Here is a 16,231-nt window from a genome sequence, read left to right as displayed (position 1 = left end):
CGTGTCGCACGAAATAAATCAGATTATATTGATTTGAGAATATATCTTTAAATTGCAGTTTGATTTTGAAGGCGAAACTGGATGTAAAAGTCTCACTTCCGGTGTGCTCGCACGCTCGCTGTGTTTTGTGGTCAGTTAGCTATTGACAGAACGGGAAGAATGGGGAAAGATGTCTTTAGGTGTGTTGAATGCAACGAAAAGGCCCTGGAGTTACACAGGGATTACAATCACGGGATCCTGAAGATAACAATATGTGTGCGTCCACTGTTCACTTCTTGTATTTGGGTAATATTTAGAATGAAAGTGTTAGCTAACAATGTTTGCCTTAAAAGATGAAACGGCTGACTAAGTTAACGTATTATTCCTCCTTTCTACAACTAAAGTAATATACGTGTGTATAACCCAAGTTGGACCTCCCTCTTCTTTTAATTTTAAGGATAATGTCCCGTGTGTTTGTTTGTGCGTGTGTGTGTGTGTGCAGGAGTCGTGCCAGAAGCCAGTGGACAAGTACATTGAATATGACCCAGTTATCATCCTGATTGATGCCATTCTGTGCAAGACGCAAGCTTTCAGACACATTTTGTTCAACACAACCTTGAATGTAAGTCCTCTTGATCGTGCACACACAATCATAGATATTATACATGTGTGTGTGTGTGTGTGTGTGTGTGTGTGTGTGTGTGTGTGTGTGTGTGTGTGTGTGTGTGTGTTATTACAGGGCTTTTTATGGACACTTAAGGTACAAGTCAAAAGTGGTGGAAGAATGTTACTGTACTTACTGAAGTACTGTACTTAAGTACACATTCGAGGTACTTTACCTGAGTATTTCCATTTCATGCTCCTCTATATTGTACTTTCTACTCCTCTACATTTGTCCGACAGCTTTAGTTTCCTTTCAGATTATATTATTCAGACATTTCCTCTCCATTGGAAATCATGAAGAGTTACTTCATGTGTTGAGAATATTCTTCTTGTTAATGTAATGCATGAATCTTGGATCGACAATCTGAAAGCTGTTTTTCTGATCTTCTGAAAGGTTGACTTTTAAGAACCACATGGTTCTCGCAGGACAGTTACGCTACAAACCTAGAAGGGTCTTATGGAATACAATGCATTGCTGCAAATTAAAATACCCAACAGTATTTAAAGGAGGTCAAATTAGCACCGGATTACATCTACAGCAAAAATGCACCGATACACATTATTGCAGCAGTAATATGTATCCAGAAACATCATATATGATGGTAGGATTTCTGGTTTTGATAATTCAACTACATTTTGACTGATAACACTCACATACTTTTACTACAGTGCACTTTTGAATGCAGGACTTTTGCTTGTCGTGTATTATTGTGTTATTAGCATAGTACTTCTACTTAAGTAAGGGATCTGAATACTTCTTCATGTGTGTGTGTTTGTACATGTTCTTCCCCCCTCCAGATCCACTGGAAGTTGTGTGTGTTCTGCCTGCTGTGTGAGGCTTACCTCCGGTGGTCCCTGCTCCACCGCTCCGAGCCGAGCAGTGACCCTGCTGACATCATCAGGTACACCAAGGAATGGGAGTTCTACGGCATGTTTGGATTGGCCGCCCTCGGTAAGATGATTTATCCAGATCTCTGTTGCATGTCTGTTACTGTTTGTGTTATTATATATATATATATTTACACACACACACATACATGTGTTAAAAACATGCTTTCACATGAAGACATTGCTAATTATGAATCAGTCATATAAAAAGAACCATTCTTAAAGTAAGTAATTTGACTCGGTACAGTTCAGTACGGTGTACCTTTTTGGATGTATATTTTGATGTTAATTTTGATTGCAGGATATTTTACTTACATAGTACTTTTAGTTACTTCTTTGTTTGGCTACTTAAACTATCATTTTCTTTTAAAATACTTGAAATAGCAGCAACTCGGAGGGCTCCCCCTCTGTTTACCTTTGCGTCGTGCTGTGATAAATGACTTCGCGTTTCCACTGAGATTTGTTGATTTTTGTTGTTTTCGTTTCGCCTGTAAAAGAAATAATCAAATAAAAAAGCCCCACAGGGTCGCTCGCAGTGCTGTCTATAAATCACAACAGTCCAAATCCAAGATATTTAATTTGCAATCATAGAAAACAGAGAAAAGCCGCAAATGCTCACATTTGAGAATACTTTACCTTGATAAATGCCTGAACTGGTTTAAAAACTCAGTCGGCGAAACATTTCTGCCCTTTTCTGGAGTCCCTGAACACATCTTCTCGTGTCTGTCCGCTGGCGGCGTAGAGCTGTCGGCGTTCTGCGGCGGCGTGCTGTGGTTCCTGTGGGTGGCGGCGGGGCGTCTGCACGGCGGGCCTCTGGAGCTCAGCCCGCTGCTCAGAGCCCTGCTGCTGTCCTGCTACGGCAAGGTGCTCCTCATCCCCGCCGTCATCTGGGAGCACGACTACTCGCCGCTCTGCCTGGGCCTCATCAAGCTGTTTGTGCTCACCTCCAACTCGCAGGCGATCAGAGGTGAGAGGTCGCGTCGGTTTGAGGGCCCTGTCCTCCAACGCCGGGGTTATAATCCAGCACGGAAGGTCAAGGAGCTTTCGCTCGCCCGGGTTTCTCAGACGGACGCGGATAGTTTTTAAGCACTGATTTTGGTGAATGTGAACCTATGTAAAATAAAAATAAAAATTAAGAAAAAGCAATTTACTCAAATGATTAACAGCCTCCTTAGCTGTTACATTACCAGAATGAAAAGCATAGTTATTTAGCGTCTTTGAGTATTCTGAAAAGCGCTATAGAAATGAAATGTATTATTGTTATTATTATTATTTATTTCAAAGTCTACACAACTGTCACGACAAAAGAAAACGTATGTAGATATGCTCATTCATACTGTATCTTAGAGCTTCAGTAATATTATTGTGGCTCATTTAAAAGCGCTGAATGTCTTCATGGAACATTAAAAGTGTGCATGCAAATAGTCAGAGGGTTTAAGGCAGGTTGTACACACTGCTGCTTAAAATCCTCCCGCATCACGTTGCAGTGATTTCATTAAATAATAGTCGTGGACAATACTGAGTCACCGGTGATGCTCACATTTTGTTCGAAAAGACCAGATCTGTAAATAAACACGTCACAGTTACCTGTACGTTATCGATCAGAGACGCTCTGGTGCTTCATTCAGTTTGTTTAATGTACCAGCAGGTGGCAACTAACTCTCTCAGTTTGAATCCCCCTTTCCTCCCCTCCTCCTGGTGCTCCTCTCTACATCTCCCCCCCTTCATTAAACATAAATACATTACATAACACACAGTTTTAGTCCACGTTGCTTTCGCAGCAGCTGCAGCTCTTTGTCTTCAGCAGCTCGCCCGTGGGCAGCAGACAACGACGTGTTGTTCACTTACAGTCTGCCACTCACAAAGAACTAATTAGAGTCATCAGAGAGTTTAATTGTATGGTTGTCATTTTGTAAAAATGTTAAATATTATATATGGTGAAGGCTTCAAATAAGCCCAGTTGGCTTGTTGTCTCTTCCTGCACTGCGATATTCATCCATCTCTCTTGTGATGTTTATTTTATTGTTTGAATTGTGCAAAATAAATAAATAAATATGTTAGACGGCAAGTGCAACCAAGTCTTTGCACTGCTTTACTACTTTTTTGTTGTTGTTTTTTTTTCGATACCACATTGCTGCTCGTTGCTTTACAAGCCAGTTAGTAAAAAAAGTGCTCGGGCAGGTTTGAAAACTGAACTTCTCACAGGAGACCTTTTTGGGTTTGCACGTTCTTTGTATGAGAAAAGATTTGTTTATGAAGATATATTTTGTTAAGAATGTATATTTTTTAAATGATGGTCTCATCTCTCTCTCTCTCCGCCAGTGACCCTGAACAGCAGCAGGCGTCTGTCACTGATGGCCGTGTGCTTGGGCCTGCTGTCGGAGACCTGCGTGTCTCAGGCCTGCAGCAGGTGGAGCGTCCAGGACCTGCTGACCTTCGAATGAACGAGAGAACATTTCGGTCACCGCACGAAGCGACGAGTGATCCCGGGAGGTTTTTAAATGAGCACTCTACGCGCTGCGGCAGGAGAAGGAATGTTTTCTTTGAAGCGTTTTCGCTCCTCTAAGCCAACTGTCAAACGGAGACAGAGCGCAGCGGTAAGAGACGTTGTTATTCATATTTCTACGTCCTTTTTATAGAGAAAAAGAATCCACCTTCATTTCTGGAAAGATGTCGAGGAGTTTCTGTTTTTCATTTTGTATTCTCGAGACTTTTTAGTGGGATTTTGTTTGTGACTTTATTGAGCCAGACGTACGGAGCGGAGCTCGAGCACGGGACAGCCCCCCTGACCTGAATCACCGTCTCCAACACACACCCAGAGGTTTTGACAATCACTACTTCTGTGTTTGGACAGGAACCAGACGGCACTCTGCACATTCTTTTGACTCATTGGTGAAATGCTGATCTGAACTCTCTCTCACACACACATAAGCACACACACACACACACACACACACACACACACACACACACACACACACACACACACATGTTGAATTGTGAGAATGAAATGTGGTTAAGTGGATAAATAAAGCAGACAGAATACTTTCCCTTTTATTTATTGCTGTATTTATAGCATTGAGATGTATATATTTATTTTCTTAATGCTCTTACTCACCTGTAGTCTTACAAATGGAATTTTCCCAAAACATGTCGTTGAAGGCTGTTTTCTCACCGTGAGATTTTGCTTCTCTGACTTTGAGCCAGACGTCTCCCCTTCAGCAGCACTTGGATACCCCAAACCTTCCAGTTTAAGTCCTCTCAATATTCTGAAGGTTATTCATAGCTGCAAACGTGTCACCTTTCGGTGAAATTCGCCGTTTTGAAATCAAAATAGGTCATCCACTAAAAGAGCTCTTGTTTTGGGATGGGGGGGGGGGGGGGTGGTCAACTGGCCGGCCAGCGTTTATGAGATTGGAGTGAGACACGGGCTCATGGAACAGGCTCATGGAACAGACTCATGGAACAGACTCATGGAACAGGCTCATGGAACAGAATCAAAGCTCAGCAGAGCACACGAGTCAATAAAAAGGAAGTTGGATCATGAATGACTTTAACCATATTATATATAATGACAATGTAAAGTTGTTATTACTATTATTAGGGCCCGACCACTATTATTCAAAGGACCTTTTTTCTTAAAATGTTTGTTATTATTATTATTGTGGTCAGAACAATCAAAAGACTGTAGTTATAAAAGCTTATCAAATATCACTTTAGAAAATGTGTATTACAAAAGTAATCTTATCAACTGGGGCCGTTTAAAGGTATCTAGTTGACTGTTAACCCTCTTCCCCTGCAGTCTCCCCTCGAGGCGGTCAGACGTGTTTGTTTTAGAGCCGAGTCCTTCAACACTCGACATCTCGCCTCAATACCTGGATGAAGTCATACTTGTGGAACGTGTGGGCAGACTGCACAACGCCTCCGCTCACCGGCCCCGGAACGTATCTGTGGGTCTGGAATGAGGGGAATGTATCCGCCGCCCTTCCCTGCAGCATCAACCACCCGAGCCGACCCTCCACCCAGATAACAGATTATGTTTTCAAAACTATTAACAGCCTTTCATTTACAGAGTCACGGATTTCTCTGGACCTCCTTAATATTTGTAATAAGTCCTTTATGTTTTAGGATCACGCTTCATCAGAGGAAATATCCTAAATGCATGAATTTATCACGGTGCTATTAGCGTGGACCCAAAAGCACGACTCAGACAGGAGTAACAAAGATGAATGTCTTTAGTTAAAAAAAGGCTGGGTCAAAACCGGGAGATCAGTCCAAGAAGCAAACAAGTTCAAAAAGGGGCGGGGCAGAGAATCAGAGGTCAGGGCAGAGAATCAGAGGTCAGGGCGGGCAGGCAGGGTCAGAACAGGCAGGTCAGGAATATACTCTAATAACGCTGGAGAACTTGGCACGAAAACACAAGACAATCTGGCAGAGGACAAGTGGAAGTGAGGGAACCTAAATCGACAGGGACTAATGAGGGGATGGGCTGCAGGTGAGATGGGCATGAAGACCAGGTGAAGAGAATGAGGGACTAACGAGGGAGTGATCAGAGGCAGGTGAAGGGAGTTGGACTGACGAGATGGGAAGCAGGATCTGGAATGACATGATAGTCAGTGAGACAGGACGAAAACAACGAATACAAAAAGGAACGTTTGGAGCTAAACTGTTACAGAACCCATACTCGTAACTTTCAGTGTTGGCGTTTGCCTCTGTATGGATGTTGAAATCGATGTGGCCTTCTGGCTCAGGCGAGCCCTGAAGTTTGGCAGCGACTCCTGCTCCTGTGAAGGATTATGGGAAATCAACTTGTCGAGCGAGTTTGCCACAAGCTGCAGAGACAGCGTGTATATGTATATTATATATTTGTATTTAATTAAATGTAGTTTATTTTATATAGCCCAATATCAGAATTTACAAATTTGCCTCAAAGGGCTTTACAATCTGTACACATGCGACATCCCTGTCCCAGGACCTCCCATCGGATCAGGAACAACTCCCTATATATTAATATATACAGTGGGTACGGAAAGTATTCAGACCCCTTTAAAATGTTCACTCTTTGTTTCATTGCAGCCATTTGCAAAAATCTAAAATATCAGTTTTTCTTTTTTTATAAATTTGCAAACATTTCTCCATTTGTTTTTTTTCTGTCAAGATGGGGTGCTGACTTACATTAATGAGAAATAAAATGAATCCGTTTGACTTTAGCAAATGGCTGCAATGAAACAGAATGAAAAATGTAAAGGGGTCTGAATACTTTCCATACCCACTGTATATTAAACATTTGACAGTATATGCTCTCTACATTCAATTATAACGAGAGTCAATACAGTATTTGTATTTAAACAGTATATTTGTGTGTGTGTGTGTGTGTGTGTGTGTGATTACAGGCCTGTGAATACATTTCTTTCATCGAGCATGATGGGGATCGACACTTGTTGTGTCCGTAACTTGTTGACTCGGCGTTCGAGGCTTTGTGAGCAAAAGCCCCGAGGCAGTTTCTAAATGTGGAGTCTTGGGCGTGTCGGTCAGTTAGCACGGCGTGCAGCGGTTTAATCTAACTAATCAGATTACTGGAACAGCAGTCACCTCGCCGCCTTGGAGCTGGAGCTGGAGGGTAAAGCCGACCGGGAGTCAGTCTACCCTGCCGGGACAAACGCTTTGTCTTGGCTGGAAATTGACGTCATAGTTTAATTTCTCATCTAATGATCCATCATTATCGATTGGACAAATGTCAACAATTCATCCTGGCCGGATCATCAAGATCACCAGATTCCATCCAATCCGTTGCGGTTGTAAAAATGCAGATTAAATCCATGTCTGTCCAAAATGTCATCGCTTCAGCGTGTTCATCCTTTTAGACATTACCGTGACGTTATGATTAGTGTCTGAATTCTTGAGTTACGGCTAGTTCACAGTGACCGTGACCTTTTAACCTTCGACCACCAAACTCGGTTCATCCTTGAGTCCAAGTGGACGACTGGGCCCGAAGCTGACGACGTTCCCTGAGATGGAGTTGCACTGCAGTTGAGTCTCGGTGTCAGCGGGACGCGGCATAAGGACATATAAATATTTAAATCATGAGCTATTAATTTAGCACGAAGTGTGTTGCGCGCTAGCCAGCGGCCATTTGTCTCGTGGTCAGAGAGACGGCATGTCCGCCCCAGAGTGGCCTCACTGGGACCGACGGACTGGAACCAACAACACAAAGGAAACAAAAGACAGCACAACAAAACGGAAAAAAGGAACACGGGAGGAAAAAATATGCTCTTACAATATTTTTAAAGAATTATGAACAGAAATAGGCGAATGTCGAACCTGGGCTGGGCTTCAGAATTAGTGGGAATATTTTAATACTGAGTATTCAAATATTCCCACTAATTCTGAAGCCCAGCTTTGTTGTGAAAGACCAGCTGGTCCACAGAGACGCCTCCGATGTGGAAATCTGTCTCATCGCTTCCTGTGGAGAGAGTGAAGCGCACCTTGGATTTGCTCTCAGACGAGATTATATGTTAATCTGCTCTAATCTCCCAACCGACCAGAGCAGAGAGAGAGAGAGGCCACATGGGCATCAGCATCGAGGGCCTTTGTTCAGAGAACATGCCAGAGCCCGGTCTCAAAGCTTTACATATATGAGGCTTTTTATTGAGTCCTTTCATTCGGCTCCAGAGCAGTTCGACTCGTTTGCTCTTCGATTCTCGTCGTCGGTCACATTTTTGGGGATTGACGAACTGGAAAGGCGAGAGGAGGGAGGCGCATTGAATGCATAAACATGTTATTTTGCATGAAAATGCAAAAATTGAAAATGCCATCAAGACTAAATTTGCTGTTATTGCAAAGGCAGAAAAAAACAATAAACGCTAAAAGCAAAACGGTATATAAGAAGAAAAAAGACAAAGCGCCACAGTATTGCCATGACAATAAAAGCCCTTTATTAATGGTTAACTTGAGTACAAGTGTACTGTTTTTAAGAGGAATATGTATTTTGAACTATTAATTATACGTGCATCATATTGCATTAATGTTAAAGCAGCATTTTTTTGCATTGCAGCTGATTTGACCTATTTTTTAAGAATGGGTTGATTTGCTGTACAATAACGCCCCATATGTTATGTGTTCAATTTAAAAAACATGTTTTTAATCTGCTATGTATTCAGCTGTCAGATAATTGAATGTTACAGTATTTACCTGTGAGAATGTCAAACCAAGTCATACGATGGTTTACAAGAGTAGCCTTTATGAGTCATAAAGTGCTCACTGGTACGTTGGTATTTGACCGGCTCCAATAATTCAGTGAGCAAAATTCACAAGCTGAAATCCTTCTGCACACATGCAGTTGAAACGAGTGACGCGTGACCCATTTCCCTACGAGTCTCCCAGTGAGGAAGGTGTGTGAGAACTGAAATAGAGTCTCAGTATGAAAATATGAACGGCATTGTTGTCATCAGTAATTCATCCGAAGCTCCCAGCATCAGGACCGGCAACATCACAGCCGTCACATGATCAATTAAACCGGAACCGCTCCGGCGTGGCAGAGACTCGAGAACCAAAATGCAGATGGGTGCATTAACATGCAGGTCAGAGGGAGAGAACGAGGAAGGAGGACAGAGAGGGGAGGAAGGAGACTGCAGCTCGGGCTGAGAGAGCTGTGAGGTCCTTGTGTCCCTGTCAGGGATCAGACTTTATAATTTGTGTCTCATCATTTTTTAGCCGTGTTGTATATATGACATGGCTCAATTTGGTGGATTGGTTCAGGGTGTCATGTTCCCCTCCGGGTGAAGCAGAATCCTTTAATTTAATTCACTTTTCATATTCAGCTCTGGCCCTGATCAGGTCAAAATGTGTCCAATACTTAAGATGTATGACAGATATACAAAACTAATGACATTCCCAGTGGTGAAAGAGTTAATTTAAAGTGCCATAGTGTAGGATACTACTTGTAAATGTCTGACCTTCAAAACAATCCTTAAATATAAGTACACAATTATTAAAATCTAAATATACCTGCTTATTATGCAGAATGATCCATTTCTGAAAAGTTTATATTCTATGATTTGATTATGTGTACGTCACTTTAATGCTGCACCTAAAGAAGCTCATTTCAACAAATAAATTAAAAAACATATATATATATTTGAAATAAAGAAGCTCACTCCAAACCTGAAAAGTCTGGAATCACTTTAATTAATATCAGTATAACTATGATGGAGACTAATTGTCCATAGAAACCGCCGTGTGGTGATTAAGAACAGGAGTCCTGATGGACAACAACATGTTCTCTGAGTAACTTCTGTGACACAAAATACAGTAAACACATGTTCTTTCCCACTAATAGTGATTTAATAAATGATTATGATGAATGATACAGTATAAATACAAAGTCAGACATTTCATTCTCAGATTATAACGAATTTAACACTGCAGCCAGTAATTAGAAAAAGTTGGATAACAATCTGAATAATCGGCTGTAAAAAAGCATCGGTGTGTTTATTACTTGTACTTGGCTGATTCACATGCTACGATTCCCCTGATAAGACCCCAGCTTGGAGAAAAAGTTGGAAAACTCTTGGACTTTGAGGCATTCGCAGGCAAAAGCACGATTTTTTTTTATGACGACCACGGCCATTGTTGCAGCTCATCTTATTCCGCCCTGCCTACATGTCCCAGAGTGCTTAGTAACATTCACTAAAGTAGGGGCCGTGAGGTGAAGCACGAGCATTGGAGTCAAAACGCCCCCAAGTCATTGTGGTTGCATTGCATTCTGGTCTATTGTGGTCAGTCTCTTCTACCACTCGACCTTAAGAGAGCGGCACAGTGAGAGGGCGACGCGGCACACCGAGCACATTCACAATCGGGTTCCAATGTTTTTACATCCCTCCAAAGTAAAATACCCGTTGATAATCTTCCATCAGGGGCAAAGAACAAATCACAACAATAAAATGTTGCCTCAAGGTTACCCTGAGATGACCTCACCGCATTGCACATCCATCAACACGAAGAGGAAAACATGTGTGTGTGTGTGTGTGTAGGTGTGTGTGTGTGTGGGGGGGGGGGGGGGGGACACGACAACAATACGTTACAATATGGGGCACAACTCGCTGGTCAAGTTTAAGCACGTTTCTTCTTACTCTCCATCGCTGGATCACAAGGAGCACCGTGTGTCTGTAATACTGAGCACCTGAATCCGGACCGGGCAGATTTACTTTGAGGAGATATTCAACGCAACAACCACCACCAACAGGTGCAGGATGTTACGGCTGCGACACGTTCCGGGATGCGAGCGCTTCCCAACAGCCGCGTCCTCGTCAGGAATATGAAAAAGGAGCAAAGAAAAACCAGCAGAGTGAACCTCCAAAATCTCTGAACAGCCTTTAAATCACCTCTGAGATCTGCATATCGGTGATCCACTACCAGTGAGGGGTGCAGCGGGTTGTTCTACAGGTAGCAGCATTAAGCACCGAGTGCGTGTCACGCGAGTCAAACGATACAAACGCTCCGTGGTTTATTATTCTCGTCCAGTCTGAAACCTGGAAGGTTTTCAAAAGGCACTAATTGTGTCGACATCCAATAAATAACTCGGGGGGGGGGGGGGGGGCAGCTCTGTGCGGAAGTGTTACATCGGTAGTTTTCTCCAGATTAGTTTGCAGTGATAACAGGTGTTTTTTAATTTTTTTTACTGACCCTCAACAGGTAATTTAATAGGTGACATTAGAAAGATCCAGACGCACGTTTATAGCCGAAACCTTTGGACCGAGGAGAGCGGCGGCCAATAAAAGTGAGCCGACGATCGACCCGACTGGTCGCCGCCATGATGTTCCACAAAGACAGAGTTGAGGCCTCTGGTTCCATTCAGAAAACTCACATGATGGACAATAACAGCACAAGATGTTGAAAGCGAGTCGGTAGTCGTGTGATATGAGGTCACGATGAGACACACACAGCTGCTGAGACTTCACCGTTGACCGACACCAACATGACGCAACGGAGACTTTCACTTGTCAATCAGCGACAAACGTCTCAAAATGTTACGCGGCCAGAACCACCGCCACGATGAAAAATGACCGAGGACAGAGACGCCGTGTTTATAACCGTAACGACATCACGTGCCTTCATGTTCTGGACATTTGAAGTCAAACGTAACTATTCAAGAGCAGTTCATGATGGAGAAACGGCCTTATTGCAGCTCCTTAAACCAAGTACATTTATTTTTGAGTGCTCCCCTTTCTTTGGTTTGTGGCACGCGCACGCCTCGAAACAGGCGGCGGCATAAGGGCGCTGACATGTCATTTTAACAGCCGTGTGGCGGGATGTGGTACTGCATGCTACGGGTTCAGCTCAACGCTTTTCTGTGGAGTTCAAGAGATCAATAAGGAAGAACACCCAGTCACAGAATAGAGGGTGACGGCAAAGAGAAAACAAGACTTCTGAAATAAGGCCGTCTTTGTGGAGGGTTTCAATCAGAAGCGCCAGCAGACACCCATCGAGGTCTCCAGTTAAACCGCTTGCCGTTACAATCTTGTTCGTGACCAGGAGTGTCTCGTAAGCTCCACATTTACTTCCGTTTTTTGGAGGTAAACTGCAATTAAAAACACCAATTCTACCCTTTATACCCACTACGCCCCTGTGACCAGCCTGGTGATGATCCTGTTGAGCGGGACGTCCACGCAAAAGCTCATCCAAACTGGCTGGCCAATTAGGTTTCTGCTCCTTCTCCATCGGTGTCACTGAGCCGACATCGAGCCACTCGCGGTTCCTCGGCCACGCGCATTTGAGAATATCAAAAGAAGAAAAGTCTCAGCGCTGGTTGTGTGTAATGGCTGAATCAGACATTTGATCCAGGAAACATTAATTAATGATTACCATTTTTTTTCAGCGTGTCCACGCAGGCGACCGACTCTTTGCAGCTAGTCTGCCGAGTCCAGAATCTGCTGAGTCCCAATTTACCCGAAATGTCTACACACCCTGATACCTGGGTAGAGTTGCGGTACTAGACCTCCATTGAAAGCACCAGAAAACTAAATAGCTTGATATTTATATTATATAATAAATAATACAACTTTGTTCATAATTTTTTCATGAAAAAAAGGGCTAGCAAAACCACTTGATATATATAAGCAGCAGCCACAGAGCTTTTTTTAAATAAAAAGAACTATATATATATATATTTCCTAATGTATAGTGTAGATGGAGTCCTGGATTACAATCCATCTCAACTGCTGAGTTTGAGAGGGCGTCAACAAGCGGCGTGTCCAAACAACCAGCTCCCGAGGGAGCTCCCGGTCACGCTGCAAAACATTCAAAATAAACAAAAACACTTCTGCAGCACAAGCAGGGGCGCGTTTCACCTGAGGAGGAGCTGGACTGAGTCTAGTGTGGCGTCCCATAAACTGCGACCTCGAACTAACTGGTTCCTTCGTGGGGAGCCACAAGGTTTCCAGAAACTCGAGTCTTTTACCCCCCCCCCCAAATATGTATCCATCTGCAGAAGAAACGGTATGCTGAAGGCGAGGCCTCAGATGGTGATGTGAAAGGAGTCCCAGCTGTCGTCTTTGCCGATGCCGCTCCCGTTCTTTGGCGTCCCGTCTCCGATCGCTCCTTCCGGCTGCTCCCCGGTGGGAGTGGCGCCAGGCTCCGGGTAATCCTCGTCGTCCTCGTCGAAGTAGCCGTTCTCCATCATGCCGAGGCTGGAGGCGGAGCTCAGGTCCTGGCAGCTGCCCTTGTAATCCTGGATGGACTCGTGGAGCGACCACAGCTGGCACAGCAGCGACATGTCCTGCTGACGCAACCCCACCTGAAGAGAAACGGGGGATCGCAATCAATACAGGCCCATTTCTGATGAGCCGTTCTTTGAGAAGTCCCCCAAAAACATCAGAGCTAAACATTAAATCTGGGATTGGTACTCTGGACTCTACTCGAACAGCCTTAGAAAACCAGAGATGCAACTAACGAGTTTTGCCATCATTTTATCCAACAACCAGTCCGAAACTAAAAAAGAAAATGCAGAAAATCCTCACACTTTATTTATTACTATATTTATTGATTATCAAAATAATTAGCGATACATTCTCTCAACCCCCCTCGCCAAAAAAAACAAGCAATAAATGTAGGATTTTTAGATAGTCACGTTATAATTTTCCTCGCCTCTCAGATGTGAGAATTTTCCGCATTTTAAATGCATTTGTCATCTGAATATCTTTAGGTTTTTGGACTGCTTGCCAGACAAAACAAGTGAGGCCAGATGGTCTTTTTTATCATTATTATTAATAAATGGTAAATAAATCAATAAATTCTGTCAATAAAATAAATTAGTAAACAAATACTCATCCATCACCCAACCTGACATCATACAATAAATAATTCAAGGGGGCATTTCTATTGCATACCGCTCAGCTGACCATGCAGTATGAACTACGGGTCACTGCTTTGTCTTCAGTGGGCAGACATGCACGTCTGCCCCGAGTGCTGTGGCCCAAACACCGGGGAGCTTACTCCATGCCAGACATTGACTAACCCAAAGGCAACACATTTACAGCATCAGAGCAAGTGGTGCTGCAGTGAGAGTAAAGCTCAAGGGCTGCCAGAGGATTCAGCGGAGCCTGGAACAGAAATCCAAATGGCAAAGGGATCGTGTTTCAGCAACAGTTTGACCCCTTTGATCTGAATGACTGGCTATGAGGAAACAGACTATTGTTATGGCTTGAGCCACAGCCATGCAGGGGGTCTGCTGCACTGGGTCTGGGTCTGTCATGAAAACCCTGCTGCTGCCAAGAGAGCAACATACTGCAAGTGCCTCACTCTGGTCACACCTCTGTAGCAACATGTTCACTGCAAAGATTTTATGAAAACTCATGAACAATTTTTTTAAACTGAAGCCTAACTAAATTGAGCTTTGAATAAAAATCATCAGAAGCCCAGATGTGTGTTTTCTCTTTCTTGGTCTTATCCAGTGAAAAGATGATGATACTCCTCTTATTTAATGCCAGACTCCCTTTATAAAAATAGTTTTATCTGGATGCTTCACGAAACAAAAATATACACGTTAAAAATAAATATGGTCTGTTGATAACTTCGGCAAACATACAATTCATAGACAATACAATGCTAGTGGTTTTGCGGGCTGATGCTGTAAAGAAGGTCCGCACCTGGAGATTTACATTTCATTCACGTGCGGTGACGCATGGCGAAGGTACGGAAGCCGAGATACTGAGGAAACGCGAGTAATTGTCAACACGCTTCAAGTCAATCTCTCAAGAGGTGAGCAAGTGTTCCCCAACAAAACGCAGCGTCAACACAACGTGTGTATTTGGGGAATGTGCAGCGGATACAAATTAAACAACGGCCGACAAAAACACGGGTTGAACTCGGGGTCTCTCCCCCTTTTTCTATCGACCATCTCCCTCTTTTAGTTAAATACATGTGTGAACACTCCCCGGAATGTTACCATCTCTTTCCGCAGGAGAGCCAGGGCGGCGTCGAGGCTGGCCGGCTTGTTGGCCAGCAGGTTGTCGGCGTTGCTCCTGCCTCGGCTCAGGTCGTCCTGGATCATAGTCTTCTTCACGTACATCCTCTCCATGTCTCTCCAGGAGCCGCCGCTCGAGTTCAGCAAGCCGCTCAGGCTCTTCGGCAGCGGGGGCAGACCGTCGATGCAGGCCATCCCCCCCAACGAGCCGTTCGTTGACTTACCATTCATCGTCCCGGGAGGTTAATGTGCCGCCCAGAAAGAAAACAGAGACGGGAATGCGTTGCCTGTTACGTCCGTGTGGGCTGTCGACGCGGAGAGTAAACACGTCTCTCCCGCAGCAAACAAGCCGCGCAACAGTCCTGGTTTTATCTGCCCAGGGCGGCCGGAGACGCTACATCAAGTTACCTGGATTGAAGTAGTTGAACTTCCGGTAGGCTGATACAAAATAAAAGCATTAACAGATTAACGTTTGTTCTTTTATTTAAAATATAATAATGCTCCTTTTCCCACACATGATATTATGAAATGTGATTGTTTTCATATGTATGATATCGGACGATAGTGACTACAATTGTATTGTAATGTACTGAATTGTATTGTAATTGTTAATTAGTCAGTATAGTCCGCGTGCCTATTCTATAGTTCACTACATACCTTTTATTTATTATTTTAATTTCCGGTGGATGTGAGTTATTATTGTTAACTTGCTACATCGTTTGGATCAGTAGTAAAATCCACTTCCTGCCCTTTTAACACTGCGACTGCTGGGCGTCTCCCTGCCAATGCCGACACTTATAGGCAGGAAAACAGTCTTTTTAATAATGTGAATCCATCTAGACAAGAGATAAGATGAGGTCTTTGTTTATAATTAGAAATGAGATGCACGTATTTTTTTTATTTATTTAAATAAAATACTTTTGTATATACTTATACATTGATACACACTTTAATTAATAATTAATTAAAGAAACTCCCTCATATAATATAATTAGAAATTACGTTTTTACACTTTGAATTCAATCTTAGATGACAAACTAGTCTGTTTATTAACACAAAATGTGCATTCGACGCTGTTAAGAATAATTTATTCAAATTCATTGAATAAGCTAAGGAATTCCTGACAGGTCTTACTCTTTTGGATGTCTGTCTATCTGGTTAATAGAACATTGTGTCTATTTGAGCCCCTACAATAAAACACATTCATAGGTTTCCCCCCAGCACAGTGCAGCCAGAGGG

General features: G+C 43.2%; 2 protein-coding genes across 2 annotated transcripts; one reads left to right on the top strand and one right to left on the bottom strand.

Moving 5' to 3' along the window:
- Nucleotides 1-128: 128 nt before the first annotated feature.
- On the top strand, nt 129-4,578 carry arv1 (ARV1 homolog, fatty acid homeostasis modulator). The gene is made up of 5 exons (XM_056427613.1): nt 129-255; nt 482-601; nt 1,441-1,594; nt 2,273-2,497; nt 3,853-4,578. Exons 1-5 carry the CDS (start codon nt 160-162, stop codon nt 3,972-3,974), a joined length of 717 nt encoding a protein of 238 aa, XP_056283588.1. The 5' UTR covers nt 129-159; the 3' UTR covers nt 3,975-4,578.
- A 5,273-nt stretch (nt 4,579-9,851) lies between these two features.
- fam89a (family with sequence similarity 89 member A) lies at nt 9,852-15,458 on the bottom strand. The gene is made up of 2 exons (XM_056427614.1): nt 14,975-15,458; nt 9,852-13,324 (listed from the first exon to the last, which is right to left on the bottom strand). The coding sequence occupies exons 1-2, from the start codon at nt 15,221-15,223 to the stop codon at nt 13,046-13,048; spliced, it is 528 nt and encodes a 175-aa protein (XP_056283589.1). The 5' UTR covers nt 15,224-15,458; the 3' UTR covers nt 9,852-13,045.
- Between the last annotated feature and the right edge of the window lie 773 nt (nt 15,459-16,231).

The sequence above is a fragment of the Pseudoliparis swirei genome, chromosome 12 (genome assembly GCF_029220125.1).
Source record: "Pseudoliparis swirei isolate HS2019 ecotype Mariana Trench chromosome 12, NWPU_hadal_v1, whole genome shotgun sequence".
NCBI classification, from domain to species: domain Eukaryota; kingdom Metazoa; phylum Chordata; class Actinopteri; order Perciformes; family Liparidae; genus Pseudoliparis; species Pseudoliparis swirei.
The sequence above is the reverse complement of the archived record's forward strand: the minus strand, read 5'-3'. Positions and strand labels throughout refer to the sequence as shown.

Excerpts from the sequence above, each read along its gene's own strand:
- arv1 (XM_056427613.1), top strand. The coding sequence starts at position 160 with ATGGGGAAAGATGTCTTTAGGTGTGTTGAATGCAACGAAAAGGCCCTG. Across the intron at positions 602-1,440 it reads TGTTCAACACAACCTTGAAT|ATCCACTGGAAGTTGTGTGT; the intron begins GTAAGTCCTCTT and ends TCCCCCCTCCAG. Across the intron at positions 1,595-2,272 it reads GTTTGGATTGGCCGCCCTCG|AGCTGTCGGCGTTCTGCGGC; the intron begins GTAAGATGATTT and ends CTGGCGGCGTAG.
- fam89a (XM_056427614.1), bottom strand. The coding sequence starts at position 15,223 with ATGAATGGTAAGTCAACGAACGGCTCGTTGGGGGGGATGGCCTGCATC. Across the intron at positions 13,325-14,974 it reads CTCTCCTGCGGAAAGAGATG|GTGGGGTTGCGTCAGCAGGA; the intron begins GTAACATTCCGG and ends GTTTCTCTTCAG.